The sequence below is a fragment of the Pinus tabuliformis genome, chromosome 7 (genome assembly GCF_031772625.1).
Source record: "Pinus tabuliformis cultivar Carrire ecotype Pingquan chromosome 7, CPIR1, whole genome shotgun sequence".
In the NCBI taxonomy this organism is placed as follows: Eukaryota; Viridiplantae; Streptophyta; class Pinopsida; order Pinales; family Pinaceae; genus Pinus; species Pinus tabuliformis.
Genome location: NC_142293.1, coordinates 1,914,795,395 through 1,914,820,285, shown reverse-complemented (window position 1 = coordinate 1,914,820,285; position 24,891 = coordinate 1,914,795,395). Strand labels below are relative to the sequence as shown.

General features: G+C 38.6%; 1 protein-coding gene across 1 annotated transcript in view; it reads left to right on the top strand.

Annotated features, from left to right (window-relative positions):
* The first annotated feature begins 21,636 nt into the window (after window positions 1–21,636).
* Window positions 21,637–24,891, top strand: part of RPAC43 (RNA polymerase I subunit 43) — a 62,025-nt gene continuing 58,770 nt past the window's right edge. The window contains exons 1-5 of the mRNA XM_089460673.1: window positions 21,637–21,985; window positions 22,205–22,390; window positions 22,697–22,826; window positions 22,989–23,078; window positions 23,252–23,439. Of these exons, the coding sequence (XP_089316799.1) occupies window positions 21,872–21,985; window positions 22,205–22,390; window positions 22,697–22,826; window positions 22,989–23,078; window positions 23,252–23,439 (708 nt within the window). The 5' untranslated portion in view covers window positions 21,637–21,871. The remainder of the gene's footprint in view (window positions 21,986–22,204; window positions 22,391–22,696; window positions 22,827–22,988; window positions 23,079–23,251; window positions 23,440–24,891) is intronic.

Below are 24,891 nucleotides of genomic sequence, written 5' to 3'. Positions count from 1 at the left end.
GGTTGTGATGATAAATTGAAATCTGATTTGTTTGATGTGGTAAGCAAGCATAGCAAAATGTTTCAGGAACCAAAGGGGTTACCTCCCAAGAGGGGAATTTAGCATGAGATTCAGTTGCAACAGGATGTTCCACTTCCGAACATTGGCATGTATCGCATGTCTATTATAGAGAGTTTGGAAAAAAAAAAAAGCAAATCCAAGAATTGCTAATCAAAGGTATCATACGCCCATCTACTTCGCCATGCAGTTCACCCACTGTCTTGGTGCCAAAGAAGGATGGCACTTGGCGCATGTGTGTGGATTTTCGTGCACTGAATAAAATCATGGTAAAGAATCATTATCCACTCCCAAGAATTGATGATTTTCTTGATCAGTTGAGGTATGCAAAGTATTTTAGTAAGTTAGAATTACGAAGTGGTTATCATCAAGTTAGGATAGTTGAAGAAGACATTTGGAAAACTGCATTTAAAACTAAACAAGGATTGTTTGAGTGGCTTGTTATGCCTTTTGGTCTTACAAATGCTCCAACTACTTTCATGAGAGTAATGAATGATGTATTGAGACCATTTCTAGATGATTTTGTCATTGTCTACTTAGATGATATCCTCATATTCAGCAAGTCAAGAGATGAACATGTCATGCATGTAAACAAAGTACTTGATGTCTTGAGAAAAGAACAGTTGTTTTTAAAGATGTCGAAGTGTGAATTTGGTAAGACTTCTTTGGTGTATTTGGGACACATTGTTGGAGGAGGTGAATTGAAGATAGACCCCTCTAAGGTTGAGGTCATTTTGAATTGGCCCAAGCCCAATATAGTTACAGAGATAAGAAGTTTTTTGGGGGAAGCACAATATTGGAGAAAGTTTATTGCAAATTTTTCTTCCATTGCAGCTCCGTTACATGCATTGACAAGTGTCAAGAAAGCCTTCCATTGGGGAGATGTACAACAGAAAGCATTTGATGCTTTGAAGCAAAAGATAAGTTCAACACCAGTATTAGCACTTCCGGATCTTAGACAACCATTCGAGATTTAGACAAATGCAAGCGATTATGCCATGGGAGCAGTTCTATTGCTGCATGGTAAGCCCATTTCATTTCATTCAGAAATTTTTAATGGAGCTGTAACTAACTATCCCACATATGACAAAGAACTTTATGCATTGGCACAAAGTGTTAAGAAATGGAAGTACTACTTGATGGGGAAGGAGACCATCAACCATTGCAGTATTTACAGTCACGATCAAAGTTGCAGCAATCACGCAATTTCAGATGGATGGGTTTTCTACAAAAATTTCATTTGGTTACCAGGTATAAAAAGGGAATCTACAATAAGGTAGCTGATATGCTTTCAAGACCTATTGTAAAATCATCTTTTATACTGAAGCATAATTATGTTTTGCATGAAAGTTACATAGAACAATATGCAAATGATAATGACTTTCAAGAAGTATACACAAGCTTGAGTCAAGGAAACCAAATAGAAGAGTTGGATTATCATGTACATAACAGTTTGTTGTATCACTTGGGCAAGTTGTGTATTCCACAAGGAAAAAGAAATAATATCATAAGAGAGGCGCACACTTCATTGATTGTTGGACACTTTGGTGTAGGAAAGACAATAGTGAATCTTCAAAGGTATTGTTATTGGCCACGCATGTTGGATAATGTTTCTCATTTCATAAGAGGATGTTCTTTATGTGCTACAAGTAAGCCTAGTAATAGGGAACTTGGTTTATACACTCCACTTACAGTACCTTCATGTCCATGGGAGAGTATCTCAATGGATTTTGTAGGAGGTCTTCCATTGTCAAGGAAAGGTCATGATTACTTGTATGTAATTGTAGATAGGTTCAGCAAGATGTGCATAATAACACCATGTAAAAAGCAAATTACAACTAAACAAACAACTCATCTTTTATTTCAAAACATTTGGGTTCATTTTGGTCTTCCTACTTCTATTGTAAGTGATCGAGATTCTCGATTTGTTGGGAGATTTTGATCAAATTTATGGTACATGATGGAAACAAAGTTGAAGAAGAGTACAACCTTTCATCCACAAACAGATGGACAAACCAAGGTGGTCAATAGAACAATTATTCATCTTCTTAGAGGATATTGCAGCAAACATCCCAAGTTGTGGGATGAACAGTTGCATTACATACAACATGCATACAATAGGGAAAAGCATTCTTCCACAAACACATTGCCATTTGAGGCATGTTATGGATACTTGCCAAGATCGCCATTGGACTTCATCTTTGAGAAAGATGTTGCTATCGAAGGTCACAGTGACATCAATAAGGCAAGGAAGTTCATAGAGAAAATTCAGTTGATACATCATACAGTGCAAGAACAGCTTGAGAAAAGTCAAAGAAGCTACAAGGCAAGGCATGACAAACACCGGATTGATCACAAATTTCAAGTTGGCGACGAAGTTTGGTTATATATTAGCAAAGAGAGACTTCAAGGGGAAGGTAAAAAGTTGAAACCAATCCGTTATGGTCCTTTTAAAATTCTAGAAAAGACTGGTAATAATGCATTCAAGCTTGATTTACCTCCTTACATGCAAATATGCTATGTTGTTAATGTTGATAATTTGAGATTGTTTGAGCCTCCTTTGATTGGTGATCAAGGAGAGCATATTCAGCTACCATCAATAGATGATTTCTCGTCAGAATATCTAGATGAGCTTCAACAAGATCTCATACTTGACAAAAGAACCAAAACTTCAAAGAGAGGGGATGTCGAATACCTTAGATTGAGACTCAAGGGACAAAAGTCTTCTCAAGCCAAATGGTTGCAAACTGAAAAGGTGAGGGAGTTTTACCCTCACTTGCTGAACAATTGATAGTATCTTTTGGGTTCCAAAAGGCTTCTAGTGGGGAGGAATGATCAGGTGCTTAGTATTTAGCTCAAAAATCAAAGTTCTCATATTGACTCGAAAACTATACGACTACGTCCATCTCATCAGGACGATTGCAATGCAATTCGTTTCATTGAAAACGAAGTTCGGAGGAAGGAGAAAAGGCATGCTATTCATTTTCCTAAATGAACAGAATGGGACAGAATGATGACATGGCAGTCCAGTCAGCAAGGGGAATCTTATTTAGTTTTCGCCCAATGGGGCTGTGACAAGTGTCACCTCCGGATTTGCGAGTGTGGTTGTGTGAAAGGGAAATTACCTAGTTGGCTCTAAGGTGGAATTCAAATTTGTTTTTATTTAAATATTATATATAGCTATTATTTATAGTATATATATATATCTATATATATATTAAACAAATTGGTAAAAATATATGGGTTGGGCAAAGGCAGGTTTGAACTCGTAACCTCCCCACCCAAATTCCATAACTTACCATTGAAGCATATGTGCGGATTTGAAAATGGAGACCACGAACTTGTATTTAAAGCTGCATTAATTACCGAAAATGGAGGTGGTGGGAGCCAACTCTGTGGGCCAGCCCCCACCCCATGTGACCGCACACTAGAAAACCAAGGACCAGCGGATAAGCGCTTAGTGCGCTAATCACACTTAATTTAATTAATTATGTTTGGCATTCTATTAAACCGTTGATTAAGTTGGCCAAATTAGGCGGACTCTGCTGGTTTTGGTGGACTTAACTGGAGTCTCTCCAGATCTAGCGAGGATTCCTAGGAAAAAATCAAATGCAACATAACTTGAGCAATTTTCGACCAAATTGTTTTGGGAAAATTTAGTGTTCTTGGACAAACGCCTAACCCTCTAGACTAGTAGCTCAATCTAGAAACAACAGTACAAAGCATTCTCTACCTTTTCTATAAACAATAGATAAAATAAGAGAACAAAGAACCTACTTGTAGCTTCCGCTTGTTCCTTATCTCCCTTGACCGATTCTATTGCTCCTTCCCGTACTTAAGCCGCTTGAGAAGTACCTGCACACAGACAAAAACAAGAACCCATCAAAGCATATGATAATGATCTATTGATTAAAAATAGCATGGAATTAGATACATGATAAGCATATGAAAGCATCAAAAGACAATACAAGCATATGGAAAAAACTTTGAATACTTTATTAGTAAAAGGAAGAATTACAACCCAATTCGCCTGATTCAACATCATTCTTCCAGTTCAATCCCATCCTCTCCTTACAACAAGCAAGACACTTTGATATCATTACAATACTTGCAATCAGCTCAAAACTCATACCAACAGCATCTCTCTATAATTATCAGCCCCCTGATCACTTAGATGAGTGGTATTTTTATAGGTGAATGAAGGATGTTATGCCATAAATGGTGATAATAAATGTCTTTCTAAATTTAGAAATCAGTTCAATGGAAGAAGGGATAGGGGATTGATGTTCCTTAACTCCCTTCTTCATCCAAATGTGAACTCAAAGGAATGGGTGGCATTGAGAAACTTCTAGAGGCTTCCAATGGATAAGGAATCTTTCAACCCTCACAGAAATTCGCTCAAATTCGCCAAGCGCAGGCCAAAGAGGGACCAAGTGCGCTGCATAGCACCCTGACAATGTATGGTTTGTATTGCAGTGCACCCTAATGAAGGCCTACCTGCTGATCTTCTTAGAGGCAATTTTTCGATGTTTTCAATGATGGAACTTCTTGGGAAATGAGGCATTCTGATGTTCAACTTCTTTAGGGCATTGAACTACTGCATTAGGAGTTGATGGGCCCTAATGGTATCGATCTATAAGTTGGGGTTGATGTGCCCAAATGGATCTGTAATAGTTGCCCCCTAAAGCATGAAGTCGAAAATATATATGTTGAGTGAAATGCTTTATCATGAGGAGGGGAGGTTTCGAAACGGAAGGTGACGTCCATCAATTACAATACATATATCATGATAATTCAATTTTTCTCATGAACTAGCTGAGGGAAGGCATCCCCATGCTCAACTTATAAACTTTCATTACATGTACAAATATAGTCATCTACAGATATAGACCCATGAATGGATGACCATGAATGTAAGGCCATTGTATATTTGATTTGGTACTTCTGAAAATTTCGCAGCCCGGATGGATGAAACTAGATTTAGGGTTTTCAATCTCATTCAATCTTTCACTCAAGTACAAGTCTAACCATGTGAATAGATGATCTAAAGTCGAACATGGGAAGACACCGTCTGATTACCAACCAATGATGTAAACCGTTAACAGACGCGAGATGAATCACCGATAATGATAATGACCCTCAAGATACTATAATACATTTCGCACGGTGTGAATAAATGATTTGATGTTGAACACCATACAAAGTCTTTCGGTCGAAGGCCAGTGATGTCAACCTATCGCCGGAAGCGAGAAACTTGCCATTGATGTATGCAAGCCTCAAGGTACTGAAGGGGTGTTTCTAAGTCAACTTCTTGGATGATGTGTTGATGTCGACAAGAAGCGACTTGTTGCAGGAGAGCCTTGATGTATCCCACATCTACGATACGAAACGAGGTAAATGATTTTGGAGATGAAAAAATGACTGACGACAAAAGGTTCAGGAATGGTGGTCATGAAAATGAAGGTTTATGGTATTGCAAAGGATGAAGTTTGAACTGAATGACTTCTCTTGAACATGTTGGCGACACTAAGATGAATTGGTAGCATTGACCCAAAACAAAGTAATGGATGGTATGATAGACCAACGGTGTGATAACCATCAAGCTGAATGACCCAACCCACATAGTCATGATGATGAAGTGAAAGTGTCATGTTCAAGAGCAACTTGCTACCATAAAGTTTTCTTCGCTTTTTCCTTTTTCCCCAGTCATTGCTGACCAATACCTCTTTATTTTTTATCAAGCTTGAGGAGGATAACATATGCTTGTTGTATAATTTCACCCTTCGGGCGAATCCATTGCTATTTGATGCTTTAACGAGTCTAGCGAAGGTGAAACTCAGCCTTGTCTTGATGTACAAGTTTGTCACTATTTGATGTTTTTAACGAGTTTAACAACAAAGACAACTCGGTCCTTTTCATGTTTAGAGAGTTTGAAAAGGGACAAAAAGGAAACTCCACAAGTTCTTTTTCATAAGTTAATCTCTCAAGTCCAAAAAAGCGTAAAATAATACAAGAGAGATATCATTTCCAATCCTTTAACAAGCTGGAATGAACAAGCACTAGGAAACCTTTTCATATTTAGAGAGTCTGAAAAGAGCTTAAAGAGGACTCCACTTTGAGGAATGAGTGGTGTCTAGGATAGAAACTAGTTCCGGTGATGTTGGAACTTCTCAAAACATGTTGATGTATGTGAAGCGGTTGGCTAATAAGACCACTCATTTCAATTGTTCCTCAAAAAGGGTAAAACAACCAAGTGAAAGCGTATGATCGGCCAAAGGGATGGTGGTGGTGGGATGAAAACAACCAAGGCTCATCTGACGAAAAGGCTGATAGAATGGCAATCATGAGGGTTAAAAATGGAAATGGGTTCATTTTTACACAAGCTTGAACCATAGGGAACTATGCTTGGGTTCAGATTCATTTTTACACAAGCTTAAAACAAAAAACTATGCTTGGAACTAGTTTCATTTTTACACAAGCTTGAAACAAGAAAAAACTTTGCTTGAAACTGGTTTCATTTTTACACAAGCTTGAAACGAGGAAAAACTATGCTTGAAATTGGTTTACATGCCCCCAGCATGATGAAAAGGAGAGTCTCCTGTAACCAGATGGAAGTCGCTGCGGTGAAGTAGGATGGTTATCCAACACCTTTTTGGCTTCATCCAGATAGGGAAAAAGGTGAATGGGGTGATTCCCTTCACATAACCTACAGGGAAACTTAACTTTACCACTAGGTGCATGCCCACTAAGCTTCATTACATTCACCTAAGTAGACTACTCATGGCTATCAAGTGGATGGAATGAAGGTTCTTTTACGAGTTCAAATGAAATACTTGACTAGGATTTTACGAGATCTACTCAAAGACTCGACTTGGAACTTGGGACCTTGTTTCATTTTTTAATGAGCTTGACACAAGATAAGGAACTCCGCTCAGATTCCTTGTTTCATTTTTTAACGAGCTTGACACAAGACAAGGAATTATGCTCATAGAACCTGTCTCATTTTTTAACGAGGTTGACACAAGACAACGAACTCTCCTCATATCCTTAGTTTCATTTTTTAATGAGGTTGACACAAGACTAGGAACTATCCTCGTGGACCTGTTTCATTTTTTAACGAGGTTGACACAGTAAAAGAACTATCCTCATATTCCTTGTTTCATTTTTTAACAAGGTTGACACAAGACAACGAACTATCCTCATGGGAACTGTTTCATTTTTTAACGAGGTTGACACAGTAAAATAACCATCCTCGTATTCCTTGTTTCATTTTTTAACGAGGTTGACACAAGACCAGGAACTATCCTCATGGACCTGTTTCATTTTTTAATGAGGTTGACACAGTAAAAGAACCATCCTCATATACCCTTCAATCACAACTCATAAGAGGTCATGAAGGAGAGATCTGGTTCCAATGCCCCCAGTACATGATGTACAACATCACTGAATTGATCGTCAGTTGATGTAGGTATGGAACAGGTTGCCACATAATTAACTTGTGGCGGGGATGATACCATTGGTACAAAAGGACCATTTAGGGAAGATGGTTGACTAGGAGCCATATTTGGACCGGGAAATGAAAGCTGGTCAATGGTGACAATTCTGCCTTCATGCAGGAAACAAATCACTCGAAAGAGTGTTGAAACAATAGCTCCCATGTCATAAACATAGTCGTGCCCTAAAATTAAATTGTAATCTAAAGGGCCTCGGACTACCATCACGTTCAAATTAACGATTTTTCCTCCCAAAGTAATAGGTAACTGTGGAAGGATCCCTAATGGTTTACTCGTTCCTTTGTTAAAAGCCAACAGATTCTGGGTAACTGGCACAAGCGGCAGCGAATCGAGAGCTTGCCAAGCAGTTGAGGAAAGGATACTCACTGATGCACCTTCATCTATAATAGTGCTGGGTACAATCATATTACAAACTTGTACTATGATCTGGAAGGGCACATAAGAAGGAAGATGAAATCCTGCCAATCGATTCCAATCAAAGGAAGTGACTAGACTACTTGGAGGGGGTACCGTAGAAACGGGAGGATTAACCCCTTGAGTTACGAGAGTGGGAGGATTTTCCTCTTGTCTTGATGGAACAGGAGGACTGCCCCCAGGCTCATCAGAATATGAAGAAACAAAAAGAACTTGAGTGGTATCATTTTCACTCTCTTCGGGAAAGGTACGATTAGCTAAAGGTGAAATTGGGTCAACTGATACCTTGACCTGTTGATTTGGGTCGGCTATAGACTCATAGGATTCACTTTCAGAGAGAGTGGGTTTGACCGACGGTTGATTTTGGTCAGTCAATTCATCAACTAATGAAGGATTAAGGGAAAGTTTCCTGTAACCAGATGGAAATCGTTGCGGTGAAGCAGGACAGTTATCCAACACTTTTTTGGCTTCGTCCATATAGGGACAAAGGTGAACGGGGTGATTCCCTTCACATAACCTACAAGAAAACTTGACTTTTCCCTTCTCTCCATGAACTTTACTGCCACTACTTGATGGTGTGTCACCAGCATGATCCCCAAAAGTTGATGACATAGGATGATGTGAACGGGAAGACCATTCTTCTAAGATTTGAGGAATATCAAGACAATTTCGAAGAAGATGGTCTCCCGCACAAAGTTTGCATGGATATCGAACTTTGTGAGGCTTGATGGATGGTTTCTTATCAGATGTTGCATTCAAAGCAATGGTTGCTTGGTTGCCCCTTTGCTAAATTTGCTTCTCTTCTTCTTCTTAGCCACCTGGTTACTAGTACCAATACTTTCACCAGGCGAAGAGGAAGAAGGGGAGGAAGAAACAAACGAGGAAGAAGGCAAAGGGTCAACTTTAGGATCAACTGGAGGTTGATTTTGTCCAGTTGGAGGTGTACTTGATTGCGGAGAAATCATGACATTTTGAACCAAGGAGGTTGAAAACAACCATACTAGCAAGCCAATGGTAAATCTCGGAAGGGACAATGTAGCCATATAAGGAGCACCAATATTTCCGAAAGGAGGAAAAGGACTAGGATTCCCATCAAAAGGAATTCCTTGATCGGTGGACTCTGGATTTGTTGCCATATGTCTCAACCTAAGATCAACTAAGGAGCGAGCGTGGAGGATGTTATCCACGGTCAATTAATTTAATTTTAATCAAAGTAACAAAACAAAACAAAAGAGGGATAATCTAGGCAAAAGGTTTACCAAGCAACTGTGAACTGCAGAATACCTCCTGGCGAACCAAGAAGTACGGGCAGGCAATCTCCCCGAATGCTGTGTTCGGTGTATCACAGTGTACAAGGTGGCCGACTCGGTTACTTAAGGATGGATAGCAACCTAGTGTTTTCCTCCCATATATACCTGAAAGTACGTGGAGGCCCAATCTGTATAAGCGTTGTCTAATGCAAAACCGCACAGTGAGAGCATTCCCATACGTATTGTAACATCGCCCTATATACCTGAAGGTACGTGGACGAGCTATGATATACTCACGTACGTGGAATGAGGTATCACACTCGGGATGTATTGCAAACAAGTTAGCAACAACTGCTTTGTTTTACGACGCTAGAACATGTCTCTAGCCTAGACCTCTAAATGTTTTTCGTTAGGTGACAATGCTCCATTAGGTAAATTCAGATAAATTTTAAGTTGATCTTCTTTAGAATTTGCCTTTCAAGGTTCACCACGTGATGTATGTTTGCAATTCCTAAAATGCAACTAATATGATAAGCATTCTTTCCATTCAATTTAACAATGAAAATCCTAGCTACTAGGGATAGAGCAAACAAGTACTTTTTGATCAATCAACAAAGAGCACAAACTAGATGCAATTCCCTAAACCATTCCTTTCAAGCATTCACAAACTTTAATATGCACAATGCATGTTTTTCTTTTCAAATCCCTTAATGTTATGATGAACAAAAAGGAAATATGCACAATCGATCAAAAATCTCTTTTCATAAAAATGACGATTTTGCGACAATTTCTTTTCAGGGAAAGGAAGAATTTACGACACTTTCGATTTCAAAGAAATGAGGAATTACAACACTTTCAACGAAAAGACAAACCATATGCACATATAAATCAATCGATCTTTTATGAATGAAGACTTTACGACAATTCAGTTTTCGAAGGAAAAGATGACTTTATGACACTTTCTTTCGAACAAAGATTAATCATATGCACACATCAATCAATCAATCCTTTATGAATGAAGAATTTTCGACAATTCAATTTTCGAAGGAAAAGACGACTTTACGACATTTTCTTTCAAACAAATATTAATCGACCAAAAACTAACTTTGACTATACACTGATAACGATAAAGAAAACATTAAAGAAAAATTAATCAATCCAATCGAAGTAGGGCTGGCTAAGGAGATGAAAACCTATTTTATGAGATGTGACATAATTGATATTCAGCAAGCAAGAAATCAGAAGAATTTTGGCAAAAACTCAATCCAAAGGTGGGAATTTAACCTAAGGTTGATCAGCGCAGGTCAAAGAGGGGCTAACTGCGCTGCAGAGCACTGTCTCTCACTAAAGCCTACACTGATTTCAATGATTTCAAGATTGATCAGCACAAGTCAAAGAGGGCCTATCTGCACTGATCAGCGCAGGCCAAAGAGGGGCTAACTACGCTGATTAAAATATTCCAAGGTTAATCAGCGCAGGTCAAAGAAGGCCTAACTGCGCTGCATAGCACTGTCTCTAAGGCTAGCCTACGCTGATTCCTGTGAGGCCACTCAAGAGTCATCTAACCTCAAATTTTGACCAAAATTCAATGCAAAAGGCTGAATTACAACAAGTAAAGTATGTCAAGGTGTCTAAGGAGGTGGATTAGCTACTAGGATGGATAATCAATCCCCAGTGGAGTCACCAATTTGTTTTGGGAAAATTTAGCGTTCTTGGACAAACGCCTAACCCTTTAGACTAGTAGCTCAATCTGGAAACAACAGTACAAAGCATTCTCTACCTTTTCTATAAACAATAGATAAAATAAGAGAACAGATAACCTACTTGTAGCTTTCGCTTGTTCCTTATCTCCCTTGACCAATTCTGTTGCTCCTTCCCGTACTTAAGCCGCTTGAGAAGTACTTGCATGTAGGTTTTAACCCCGTACAGAAATTACCTGCATATGAATTCTAAAACACAAAAAATAAACAATGCGAGAGCATAACACATAAAACATATACACAAATATTTTCCTCTGGATCCCAAAATCGGGACTACCAGCTTGATTTTTCATTATGTTCCTTTCAATGTTATAATACATATTTATACATGACGAAGCATCCAATACCATGGACCAAAAACCATCGCGTCCAAAAACATGTGCGAAAATCATGCACGGAACCACATGTGGGTTCGCCCATCCTAACATAGGGTCCAAAACCAAAATTTTCTAGGGCGTTGCCCTGGACCCCATAAAGTGGGGTTACGGGTATGCCTTAAACCCCCTGTGACACACCCCTGGTTACACAATCAGCGTAATGAAGGGGGGCTCTGCCCCCCCTCTAACACCCCAGTTAACTACGTGGGTTGGTCGTGGAAAGAATATAACACAACCCAACATTCTCCCACTTGTTGTTTTCTTTCCACAGGGGGCCACAAGAGAGCTTAGTCATTTTTCCAGCCCTGAAACGCCCATTGTCTCTCTACACCAAGAGAACTTCTTAGAGCTCACAAATTTTGTCAATGCATCTGTAGTATTCTTCAAAGTGTCCACCTTTACCAACAACACCTTTTTGTCTTTTATCATATCCCTCACAAAGTGATACTGAACATCAATGTGCTTTGTCTTTGAATGATATGCGGGGTTCTTTGCCAAGAAAATTGCACTTTGGCTGTCATAGTCTATCCTTATAGCTCCCTGTACTAACCCCATACTTGAACACAATCTCTGCAACCAAACTGCTTCCTTGCTTGCATAAGTGGCTGCCATGTATTCTGCCTCTGTAGTTGATAGTGCCACTATAGATTGCTTCTTACTCATCCAACTAACTGCATCTCCAAATAGTTTAAACATATACCCACTTGTAGATCTTCTCTGATCCAGATCTCCAGCCCAGTCTGCATCAACAAAGCCACGAATACCCAACATTATGTCTGTTAGGATATTCCGACACATAGGAAATAGTTAAGTACAACTTGGTCTAGTTTAGAGTTAGGTTTAGAGTTAGGTAAAGTGTGTTTCTTTACCGTTGTACATATTGTAACTTACAATCTGACGGTCATGATATGTAGTGATCCGACGGTTCATTCTCTCCTCGGTATTACCGACACTTGATCCGTGGCTTGACACCCGATTGGTCCATGAGTTCTATTTAAAGCGCATGGAGGGTCATTGTTCGGGTAATCCGTGCATGAGAGAAGCTTATGTAAATTTTCATTCTTTGATTAATAAATTGCCTGTAGTAGCCACATTGGCGCAGGCCGTGGAATCCTGATCTTCCTTGGTAGCACAAACCATAATCACTAGTGCCACGCAAATACCTGAAAACCCGCTTCACTGTTGTCCAGTGCTCCTTCCCTGGTTTTGACATAAACGTGCTCAATATTCCCACTGCATGTGCAATGTCTGGTATAGTACAGACCATTGCATATATCAGGCTACTGACTGCACTTGCATTTGGAACACGGGACATGTCCTCTTCCTCTTCTTGTGTCTTGGGACACTGTTCAGCAGATAACCTTACACCTACAGGAATAGGAACCTTCACTGGTTTACTATCCTGCATATTAAACCTCTGTAGTTTGTCTCGACATACTTCCTCTGGTTTAACCAGAGCTTCCTCTTTGCCCGATCTCTTTTAATTTCCATGCCCAAAATATAGTTTGCAGCACCAAGATCTTTCATGTTGAATTTGGAGGACAATTGGGTCTTCAAATCCTGGATAATTTCTTTGTCATTTCCAACCAGCAATATATCATCCACATACAAGACCAGATAAATAACACAGTCACCAATTAATTTAAAATACACACAGTGATCTGCTTTGCTTCTGGTGAAGCCAAGTCCCCGTATAAATGTATCAAGTTTCTGATACCACATCCTTGGTGACTGTTTTAACCCATACAGAGACTTCTTTAACTTGGATACCAGTTCTTTCTTACCCTTCACCGCAAAGCCTTCAAGTTGCTTCATGTATATTTCCTCTTCTAGATCCCCGCAAAGAAATGTTGTCTTCACATCCATCTGTTCTACCTCAAAATCAAAAGTAGCAGCAACAGATAAAAGTAATCTAATAGAAGTTACCTTGGCAATAGGAGAAAAAATATCACAAAAATCAATTCTCGGCACTTGGGAATAACCTTTTACTACCAATCGAGCTTTGTATTTTTCCACCTTTCCTTCTGCATTTGTCTTCTTCTTGAACACCCATTTGCTACTAATGGGTTTCCTTCCAGCCGGCAACTGCACCAGATCCCAAGCCTCATTTTTGTACAAAGATGCCATTTCATCAACCATGGCCTCTTTCCAGAGTTTGCATCCTCTAAATCTACTGCCTCCTTCACAGTTCTGGGATCATCGTCAGTAATAGATAAAACAAAATTTGAACAGAAAGCAGATGGAATTTACCTTTCAGGCTACCTTCTTTCTCGAACTGATCTTCTCACACCCGGAGCTTGTGGCTCTTCATCTTCTGATTCCTCCTCTGCTGTAGAGTCTGATTCTTCCTCAAGCTCAAACTCTATCTTCTCAGGTTCCTTTGGTTGGACTTCATGTTTAATAACATCATTTACCTCTTTGAACACCATATCTCGGCTATACAAAACCTTTCATGTGACTGGGTTCCAAAGCTTATAACCTGTTAAACCATCCTTATACCCAATAAAGATGCACTTTTCAGATTTACTATCCGACTTGGTTAGTTTCTCCTTTGGAACATGTACATATGCATCACATCCAAATATCCTCAGATGTGAAAGCGAGGGTTTCTTACCAGTCCATACCTCTTGTGGAGTCTTATTCTCCAACGCTGATGAAGTTGACTTGTTGACCAAGTAACATGCAATATCCACCGCCTCTGCCCAGAATTCCTGTCCTAACGCAACACCACTGAGCATGCTTCTTGCCCTTTCCATCAACGTCTTATTCATTCTTTCTGCAACTCCATTTTGCCGAGGTGTATATGGAGTAGTCTTCTGTCGTACTATACCACACTTCTTACAAAATTCTTCAAATTCCTTGTTGTAAAACTCTCCACCATTATCTGTCCTCAGCACCTTTATCTTCTTCTCTGTCTGATTTTCCACATGAGCCTTAAATTCTTTAAACCCGTCAAAGGCTTCAGATTTCTTCTTAAGGAAATATATCCATGTATTCCTTGAGAAGTCATCTATAAATGATACATAGTACACATACTTACCTAGCGATGCAACCTTCACAGGTCCAAACACATCACTGTGCACAAGTTCTAATATCTGTTTCGACCTCTTACTACCAAAGGGGAAACTCACCCGATTCTGCTTCCCATATACACAATTTTCACAGAAATCAAAATCCAGAGAGCTATTACTCATACCTTCTACCATACCTTTACCATGAAGTATTCGAAGGCCCTTCTCTCCAATATGTCCAAGCCTTTGATGCCACAACATGGTCTTCTCTCCAAAGACCACTAGATTTTCTGCTCCACTTTCAGGAACCACAGAACTGTTGCACCCATCAATAACAGTGCTACCTTGCAGCTTGTACAGAGTTCCAATTCGAACTCCCCGCATCAATACCAATGCTCCCCGAACCATTTTGCAGGTATCCTTCTCGAACATTGTTTTTACACCTGCATCATCCAGCTTGCTTACATAAATCAGATTTCTGGCCAATGCAGGAATATGCAGAACACCCAGAAGTGTTCTAACCCTTCCACCTTGCAACTTCAACTTTACTTTTCCGTGACCAATGATTCTAACCTTCCTATCATCCCCTAAGAAGACATCGCCACCATCGTATTTCTCATACTCGCAGAACCACTCTCTATGGGGAGTGAAGTGAAAGGATGCACCTGAGTCAATCAACCATGACTCATGATCTACATGTGTACTTGAAGAAGCCAAGTACACATCGCCACCTTCATCTGAGGTGGTTTTTGCCTCTGCAGAAGGAGCATCATCAGATCCTTTCCTTTATCAGGAGCTTTAGATTTACAGTCCCTTTTGTAGTGCCCTTCCTTTCCGCATTTCTAGCACACCACCTTTATAGGTTTTCCTAGAGATTTAGATCTCCCACTCGATGACTTATTTTTGTTTTTGTTCTGGGACCGTCCTCGTACAGACACAGCATCACCATTCTGGCTCTCCATATTTTTCTGTCTCATCTCCTTTGTCAGCAAGGATGAAACTATTTCATCAAACTGCAAGGGAGTTGCATTGCTACCTATTATCTGGTAGAGAACACAACAAACTGGTGCACTTATCTTCATCTGAAATTTTAATATCAACAGATGCTAACTGACTTACCACAGTATTAAATGCATTCAGATTCTCTATCACCGAGTCTCCATCTTTCATCCTTAGGTTATACAGCTTTTTCCACAGGAACAATTTATTCACCAGAGACTTAGATTGATACAAAGTCCCTAACTTGTCCCACAAAGCCTTCGCCGTAGCTTCCCCTGATACATTCAGCAATACTGAATCTGAGACACACAATCGTATTGTGCTCTTTGCCTTCCGATCCAACTTCTTCCATTCTTCATCGGATACTCCCGTTAGTTTAGTACCCGGATCTACTGCGATCCACTGATCTTTATCCACCAACAGATCCTTCATCTTGAGTTTCCACAACTCAAAACTCTGACCATTAAATTTCTCGATCTCAATCTTTCCACTGCTCGCCATCTTCTTTCACCACCAGAATCGATCTCACAGATCTCCCACTGAACAGGGTCTACCACAGGCCCGAGTGAAACCCCCAGCAACAAAGGCGTCCCCTTGAAGCCAAAACTGCTCTGATACCAAATGTAGGTTTTAACCCCGTACAAAAATTACCTGCATACGAATTCTAATTCACAAAAAATAAACAATGCGAGAGCATAACACATAAAACATATATACATAAAGATTTTCCCCTGGATCCCAAAACCGAGACTACCAGCTTGGTTTTTCATTATGTTCCTTTCAATGTTATAATACATATTTATACATGCCGAAGCGTCCAATATCATGGACCGAAAACCATCGCGTCCAATACCATGGATCGAAAACCATCGTGTCCAAAAACATGTGCGAAAATCATGCACACAACCATAGGTGGGTCCGCCCATCCTAACATAGGGTCCAAAACCAAAATTTTCCAGGGCACTGCCCCGGACCCCATAAAGTGGGGTTACGAGTATGCCTCAAATCCCCTGTGACCCCCCCTGTTACACAAACGACGCAATGGAGGGGGGCTCCGCCCCCCCTCTAACCCCTAGTCATGGAAATAATATAACACAACCCAACACTGCACACAGACAGAAACAAGAACCCATCAAAGCATATGATAATGATCTATTGATTAAAAATAGCATGAAATCAGATACATGATAAGCATATGAAAGCATCAAAAGACAATACAAGCATATGGAAAAAGCTTTGAATACTTTATTACTAAAAGGAAGAATTACAACCCAATTCACCTGATTCAACATCATTCTTCCAGTTCAATCCCGTCCTCTCCTCACAACAAGCAAGACATTTTGACATCATTACAATACTTGCAATCAACTCAAAACTCATACCAACAAGATCTCTCTACAATTATCAGCCCCCTGATCACTTAGATGAGTGGTCTTTTTATAGGCGAATGAAGGAGGTTATGCCATCAATGGTGATAATGAATGCCTTTCTAAATTTAGAAATCAGTTCCATGGAAGAAGGGATAGGGGATTGATGTTCCTTAACTCCCTTCTTCATCCAAATGCGAACTCAAAGGAGTAGGTGGCATTGAGAAACTTCTAGAGGCTTCCAATGGATAAGGAATCTTTTAACCCTCACAAAAATTCACTCAAATTTGCCCAACGCAGGCCACAGAGGGACCAAGTGCGCTGCATAGCACCCTGACAGTGTATGGTTTGTATTGTAGCGCACCCTAATGAAGGCCTACCTACGCTGATCTTCTTAGAGGCAGTTTTTGGATGTTTTCAGTGATGGAACTTCTTGGGAAATGAGGCATTCTGATGTTCAACTTCTTTAGGGCATGTAACAACTGCATTAGGGGTTGATGGGCCCTAATGGTATCGATCTATAAGTTGGGGTTGATGTGCCCAAATGGATCTGTGACACAAATTGAGATCAGAAAGAAGTGTTCTTGGCTAATTTGGACCTTCTGAACACATTGGTGTAGGTATCAAGAGCCATAGAGCTTTCTAAACATCAATTTTTCCACATTGAGCTAATATAGAGGCCCAAGTCATGAAAGCTGGACCAAGGAGATGTAGCCCAGGAGGGGTGAATTCCTTCATCAAAACACTACGTTAATGTGTCTCTTTGCTAGTTTGCTGCACTGTACATGTTTGTTGTTCATTATTCATTTTTGAAGCTATTCTTCTCATGAGTGTCTTGTTTAACTTAAGGAAATTTACCTGTTTGTAAGCACCAATAACTAAGGAAACCTTAGCACAAAAAGCAAGAAGCAAGCAAATGTTTATAACTCTGTAATTGTTATTAGCACAACAAAACTAATCATACAAAAACATATCAAGTATACATGCATCTTCCGACCTAGCTGGTGACTATTGCAACAAAGTTACCTATGCAAGCTGATATGCATTGTTGATGTACAATAAGGATACTTTAGCAAGAGTAGAGGTCTAATACATTGTTTCACCCTTGCTTAGGACAAGCAAGGCACCGAGGATAAGGGAGGTATTATAAGGGCCCCTTAGGCCTATGTAAGTCATCATACATAATAGACTAAGTAAATGTGAGTAACAAACAATAATTGTACGAGGTAAAGGGAATGATTGGTTGGAGCGAGTACAAGCCCTCCAACCACATCTCTTATGTATAAATACATATCAAGACTGATATAAACTCGGTTGGAAGTTCTTCCCGAAATTCCTTTATTCTTTGTGTATTTACGTATGTTCCTATTGTTGCTACGATATAACCCGTTCTTGTATGCATGTATAAGCTAGGATTACAATAAGGGGAGGGGCATGTTAAGTCCCATATAAGCCCCAAAACTCCTTATGAAGCCCCAAATATTAAGTGATTACATTCCTATTAGCATATTGTTATGTAGGCATGAACCCCTCATGGTACCATTTTAATATAATTGTACCCTTTGTCTCCCATGTATACAATAAAGAGACCTATTTTTTGGATCATCAAATATTGTATATGCATTGTATTCTTTGTAAAAGGAGGTTCCCCCTTGAAGACGACTGTAATATTGGTTCCTTATCATATTTAAGAAGTAAGGATCATAACGCTAAACTAAGTTCTTATAGATAACATTTACAACTTAAGTGAATGTTATGTTTCTAATAATAATAAAATAAATGCCAAAAAATGTCAAAAACATAAATTTTAATAAAATAAACCAATATAAGTCCATCTTAATCAAACACCAATATATATCCATTTTTTATTGGCACAACCTAACTATTATACTTTTTTTCCCCACATAAATCTTGGAAACAAGTTTTGGCAAGATCATGTTTTTTAAAATGCTTTTTTTTATGCATAAATATATTTTGTGCCCTGAAAAACCCATAAATAGATTTTGTGCCCTGAAAAACCTTTGAGACACTTGAATTTTATAAATTACATAGTTGAAACTTACAATTCTAAGAAATCCCTACCAGATTTTAAATATTTTTTTTTTATAAGTTAAATTTCTAATACCTGCAATTTTTAAAATTACGTCCCCGATATATCGATATTTACATTATGTCCACGAAACTGGGACATTGGCCATAGGCCAAATTTCAGGCCAGAGTACCCACTTATCCACATACTAGTTATACAAAATTCCACAAAGGACAACAACTATTCCTACCAAAACCTTTACAAAAAATAACAGTTGGAGGATAAGAGTAGACATGAGATGAGACTAGGAGTCTCGTGATGTCACTGATTTTAGATCTTATGCACTGGTTCCAACAAGGCTTGATAACTTGCCCTTGCATTGGAGATGGCTCTCCAAATGAGCAAGACGAACATCCATTCATTCCAGACAATATTTCTGGTGCCTCTAAATCCTTTGAATATCATTGAGAAAAGATATAATGTCATTCCATTCCTCTCTTTTTCTTCAACAACCTTCCAAGGAAAGTTTTCATCTCCCAATGCAAAGTGATATAGTTTTGGTACTGGTTCCTTTGTCCCCTAGTTTTTCTAGGGTCGAGAAGCTAATTGGGTACTTCAACAACTAGGTCAGAATCCAAGTGAGAGTGAGGTTCTTGAGCCACTTTGGATTCTAACTACAAAATGTCTGCTCTGGTGTTAGGGTAGGTTGATGCATGACAACAAGAGGTTGCCTCTTACGCCTGAGATTGCTCATCAATTCTTCCTATATAATTTTGACTATCTTGCGTAGTTAGACTCCATCGACACTACATACTCTACCTGTTCATGACAAAAGGAATAAACGGGAGTTAGTCCCCCCACACCCACATGATGACCAAAGGAAGCCTCACACATAACATAGTCTTGATCCAAATACCAATAGAGGACCACAACCAAGAGGGAGGAGGGAGGTTTCAATACCACATAACATTGACCAAAACCTAGAGCCCCCCATGATACCAACCAGACTAGGGAGTACTTGCCTTTGAATTCTGCAAACTTTCCTGAAATATCCTCTCCGAATCCAAATGATGACAAATTTTCAACAAGAAATGGCATGCTTCTTTTAAACAACAAACACAAACATAAGAGGAGACACAGAGAGGGCTTATAGTTAAAAGGATGCCACCGAATCTCCAAACAACCATAAAGAGTTTTAGAGAGGGACCACCACCAAAAATTAAGGGAAATACCCCTGTCACTCAACACCACAACCTGAATAAGAACCAACACACTAAACAGACCAACCAGATGCCAAAAGCCACATGAACATGTATGGCAAATCTATAAATCTCTTGGAAGGACCATGAAAACCATAGTTGTTGGAGGTTGGTCAATAAGACTCGACAAGGGAGTAACAAGACTCATTAAGAAAACATACAGACAACCAAGAGACCAAATAAACTCTAGGCGACTCCACAAATGCAGGAATACCTAGTTTCAACAAAGAGGACTTATAGATAACATAAATTACTCAAATGAACATGACCCAACACCAAGCCAGAAAATACCTTACAAAAGCCACACCAGATGCTCCTTAGATTCACTGAAGGTTAGAAATGCCACTGATGCGTATGACAAATCCAACTCCCATAATTGAGAAGCCCCTCTAATAAGCTAAACTGCTCCACCCAACTGCCGACAAATATGTCTACCTCTCAAGAACCATCATGAACTCCAAAAAAAACCTTTAGTGAAATTACACTGTCAACAATAAAGAAGCAAGTTTTATCCTAGCGACGACACTTTCCTGGTTCAGTGATTGTGTGACCAAGCTAGCAAAAGAGAGGAGAAGTCCCACCTTCATTCGATCGATGCAGTCTTGAAGTCTTAAATATAACCCCCCCCAACCATCACGAACAAGGGAGTGTTAATACATTGGGTAACAAGTGTGTGGGCATAAGTGTCAAACATGAAATTGTCCTAAGGGGTAGGCTACACCATCCCCTTCTATTAATATCCTCGGGAGATGGTGAGTGATGACCGCCTCTTCCAATACCTCATGATCAGAGAAAATTTTAAACAAAACTAAAAAAAAAAAGAAAAAAGGAAAAAAAGGCAAAAAAAGAAAAAAAGAAAAAAAGAAAAAGAGATTAAATTATACTTTTTAAATTCTTATAAATACTAAATAAACAATTCTAAATTTTAAGATATATCTTTAATAATTGGTGCCAAACTTCCCATACATTTTATAATTTAATGTATAAAGCTTTTTAAATACTACATAAATAAATAAATCCAAAATTTTATAATGTATCTATAACTTCCCATACATTTTATAATTTAATGTATAAAGCTTTTTAAATACTACATAAATAAATAAATCCAAAATTTTATAATGTATCTATAATTTTTTTTGGTAAATAGGCTGAGTTTAAGTTGACACCAACCTGCTTATTGATTGGAAGATAAAAGATCAATCCATGATGAAAAGTTTACTATCAAAATTGTTTATGAGATGAGACCCCATTGGAAAATTTAATTCCCAAAATAACTTTTATTCCTTATCCCTCCCCATAAAATTAAGTTTGAATATATAACCTTATAAGGACTAAACCCATACAAACTAACTTATATTCCTCGTCCCCTCCCAATAAAGTTTGAATATAAAACCTTGTAAGGACTAAACCCATACAAACTAAAGTTTGAATATAAAACCTTGTAAGGACTAAACCCATACAAACTAACTAATGTAAGCCTCATAAGTTTAATAAATTTGATGTATCTATAATCATAGGTGCCAAAGATCCGATATACATTAATGCAGGAATGCAAATAAATAAGGAAAATTATTCTTTATTGAGCGTACGGTCGTTTTTGGGTGGGTATGCATCACTCTATGATCAACATCGACCTCAGAAGAACTTGTATTTTCGCCAAAAACTCGCTAGCCCAAAAGAGTTGAGAAGGGCAACCGGGGGAGCGGGGTTTTAGACAGGTTTTATGACGTTGGGGTTTTAGCTGCAAAACCATTAACTGCTTACGCACACGACTCGTTTTTGGACAGCCAACATTTGAGTAGGCTCGGCAATTATTTTGCTATCATCAACAACAATGGCCAAGAAAGTTTCAGCGCTGGACATGCCGGATATCCCAAAGGGGCAGCTTCCCCCACACTTAGAACTGCAGAGAAGCAGAGTCGTTTGTGCTGGCGACGCTCCTTCTCATGTAGGTTCTATGAATGATTCTCTCTAATATTTTATTTCTTTTTTGGTTTCTATCTTTTCAATACAACAATCTGAAAACCCTACTTCAATTAGATTTTCTATTTTCTTATATTAGAGTGAGAAAAAATGGAGTGCAAATCCTGGTTAGAAACAGAAAAGTGAGGTTTTTTATTAGTATTGAAAAATGACTTGTACGTACTAAAGTTCAATTTTTTTGTAGACAGAGGGCATCCAATACTCCGGAACATACGTCTCCTATGGAGTTGACAATAGTTTACGCTTGAATGATTTCTGCAAAAACTTTGCAGTTGAAGTTACCACCTTGAATGAGGAGGAGATTGAATTTGATATGATTGGCATTGATGCATCCCTTGCAAACGCCTTTCGACGCATTCTTATTGCAGAGGTTTGTATTAGTTGTTAATTATTTTTGGATAGGTGTTTTAATTTTTAGGTTGTATGATGGAATGATTTTCTGTAGCTGGTTCGCTTGATATAGTGGGTTTGTCCATGGTTGATTGCTGGTGTCTGTTGTCTATCAATGATCATCATTTTGATTACTAGGAAATTGTTTATTGCACATGTCATGTAGGCCTTAGCTTTGTGGACAGATGTGCATTACAGCAGAAACTTAGAGACATCATTTTTTTTGATGCTCAAGTTTGTGACCGATCCCATACTTCAATTCTTACATTATTGGATATTATTCCAGGTTCCAACTATGGCTATAGAAAAGGTTCTTATTGCAAACAACACATCTGTTATCCAGGATGAAGTTCTAGCTCACAGGTTAGGTCTGATACCGATTAAGGTGGATCCAAGACTATTTGAGTACAAATCAGGTAAGCAAGCAAAAGAATATTCTCAGAGCACCAGATGTAATTTGTGTTCGATAATACTTTGTTTGTTGGCTTGGAAAGATCAATTATATCTGCTGGCAATAGGTTGTTTTGGATGAAAGTTTGTTAGTCTAAGGTTTTTGTTTGTTATTATTCTCCCTACAGAAAGTGATCCAGCAAATGAGAAGAATACTATTGTGTTCAAGCTAGATGTTACCTGTAAGAAGGATGGTCGTAATGTGATCAACTCAGTGGGTAAGGCCTTGTGATTCATCGGGCAGCAGTTATTATTTCTTTTGTAGTGGTTTATTGACGGATTAGAGGGCCTGATGATTAAATTGATCCCCCAATCCATTGTAAAAAGACTCCTTTTATGTGATGGTGGTCGTGTAATTTATCGTAATCTTGTGTTCTTTCATACATTTCAGTAAAGTCAGATAAACTCACGTGGCTACCTAATGGAAGTGAGTATGAAAAGCCATCTACAGATCAATCTTCCAAATCAAAAACTTTCACTTCTTTCAACTGTAGTCAAGATTCCCTTCCAGAATTTTCCAGTGATCCTATTTGTCCAACATATCCGGATATAATCATTTCCAAACTTAGGCCGGGTCAGGTAAGCTTTTTCCGATTTTAAATATTTTTCAAAATTTCGAGTTTATTAAATATTTTGTTAAGTCTAGCATTGAGACAATTCTTTCTTCTGTGCAAGAAGTGTAAAAAAGGGCCCGCAGAAAGTTTTGTATATGCATGTTTATTGAAAGTTATCGGAAGACAGGTGTTAGCATTTTGTCTATATTTAGTGGTACTATTTTTTAACTATTTGAAGTACTGCATGGCCCGATTAAAAATAATTCAATCAACTTAATTCTTGTTTATATTTACCACTTACGGATCTGGTACTAGATCTACAAGGCTACAAACAATATTAAGGATGTAACTTATGGATCTGGTACTAGACCTACAACCAATATTAAGGATGTCCAAGGATAGCAGTGTAAAACCATTATTAGAAGCTGTCATTTGACAGGTTTTAGTGGTAGGAGAATGGTGGTGCTTATCCCTAAAATTCCACATTCAAGGGTATTAACAACTCTTTATTATGATCCAAAAACAATTTCATATAATCAAATATGCGTAGCTGCGAGAAGCCTTCTAGAATAATACATAGCTAAAAAATGCTGTAAGAATATTCTGTTTTTTTTCTGTTCTGCATAATCAAAACTAGACAAGTAGCGGCTCTGGAATGTTATTGAACTTTCTCCCTTAAAAAATGTCCTATACACTTACAAATTCAAAACTTAAATTGCTTCCCAAAAAGGCTTTAAATTTTAAAATGTAAATTGCTTCCCAAAAAGCCAATTAGGAGCCAATGAAAGATATGCAAAGCCTGGAATAGACAATCCAGCATTGTTTATAGTAGAAAACTACTTGTTAATATAATTCAATGAATCAGGAAATGTTTGATAAAAAGTTAAAAACCTTTCTGGTAACAGACTGACTAGCAAGTAGATTTGAGTTAGAGATTGAATTTAATAAAATATTTAAATTCATACGAACAATGGATATGTAAACAAAAATGCCAAAGGTGGGGACGTTGCTGAAGACTCTTTAAAAATCTTTGGTGTGAACTTTTATGTTTTGATGGATTCCCAACAATACTGTTTCAGGTTACATCCCCTTCAACTGGAGGCATAGTCCCCAGTGGATGATTAATTGGAGAAGATTCCTAGATGCAGAAATGTTTGATAGGGGAAGTAGACAAAAATACATTCTTAACTGCCACATGAAGCCCTGCGAGAAGTCCTTTATCATAACATATAGCTTAGAAACACAGCAACAACTTTTATCACCTGCGTTCCTGTGTTGCTTATGTTCTGCTCTCCATTTTCTAAGCTCATCCTCAATAGCCAGCATTCCTGCCTTTGCTTCACTTGCCTTTTTTTGAAGACATCTTGCAATGCCTCCTTCCTTGCATCTATTTTTTTTTTGTTTCCTCCAAGTTTTTCATATCCTTGGGCTTCTGAGTTTTGTTCTGGGCAGCGAGGTTTGAGGGAATAATCTTGTG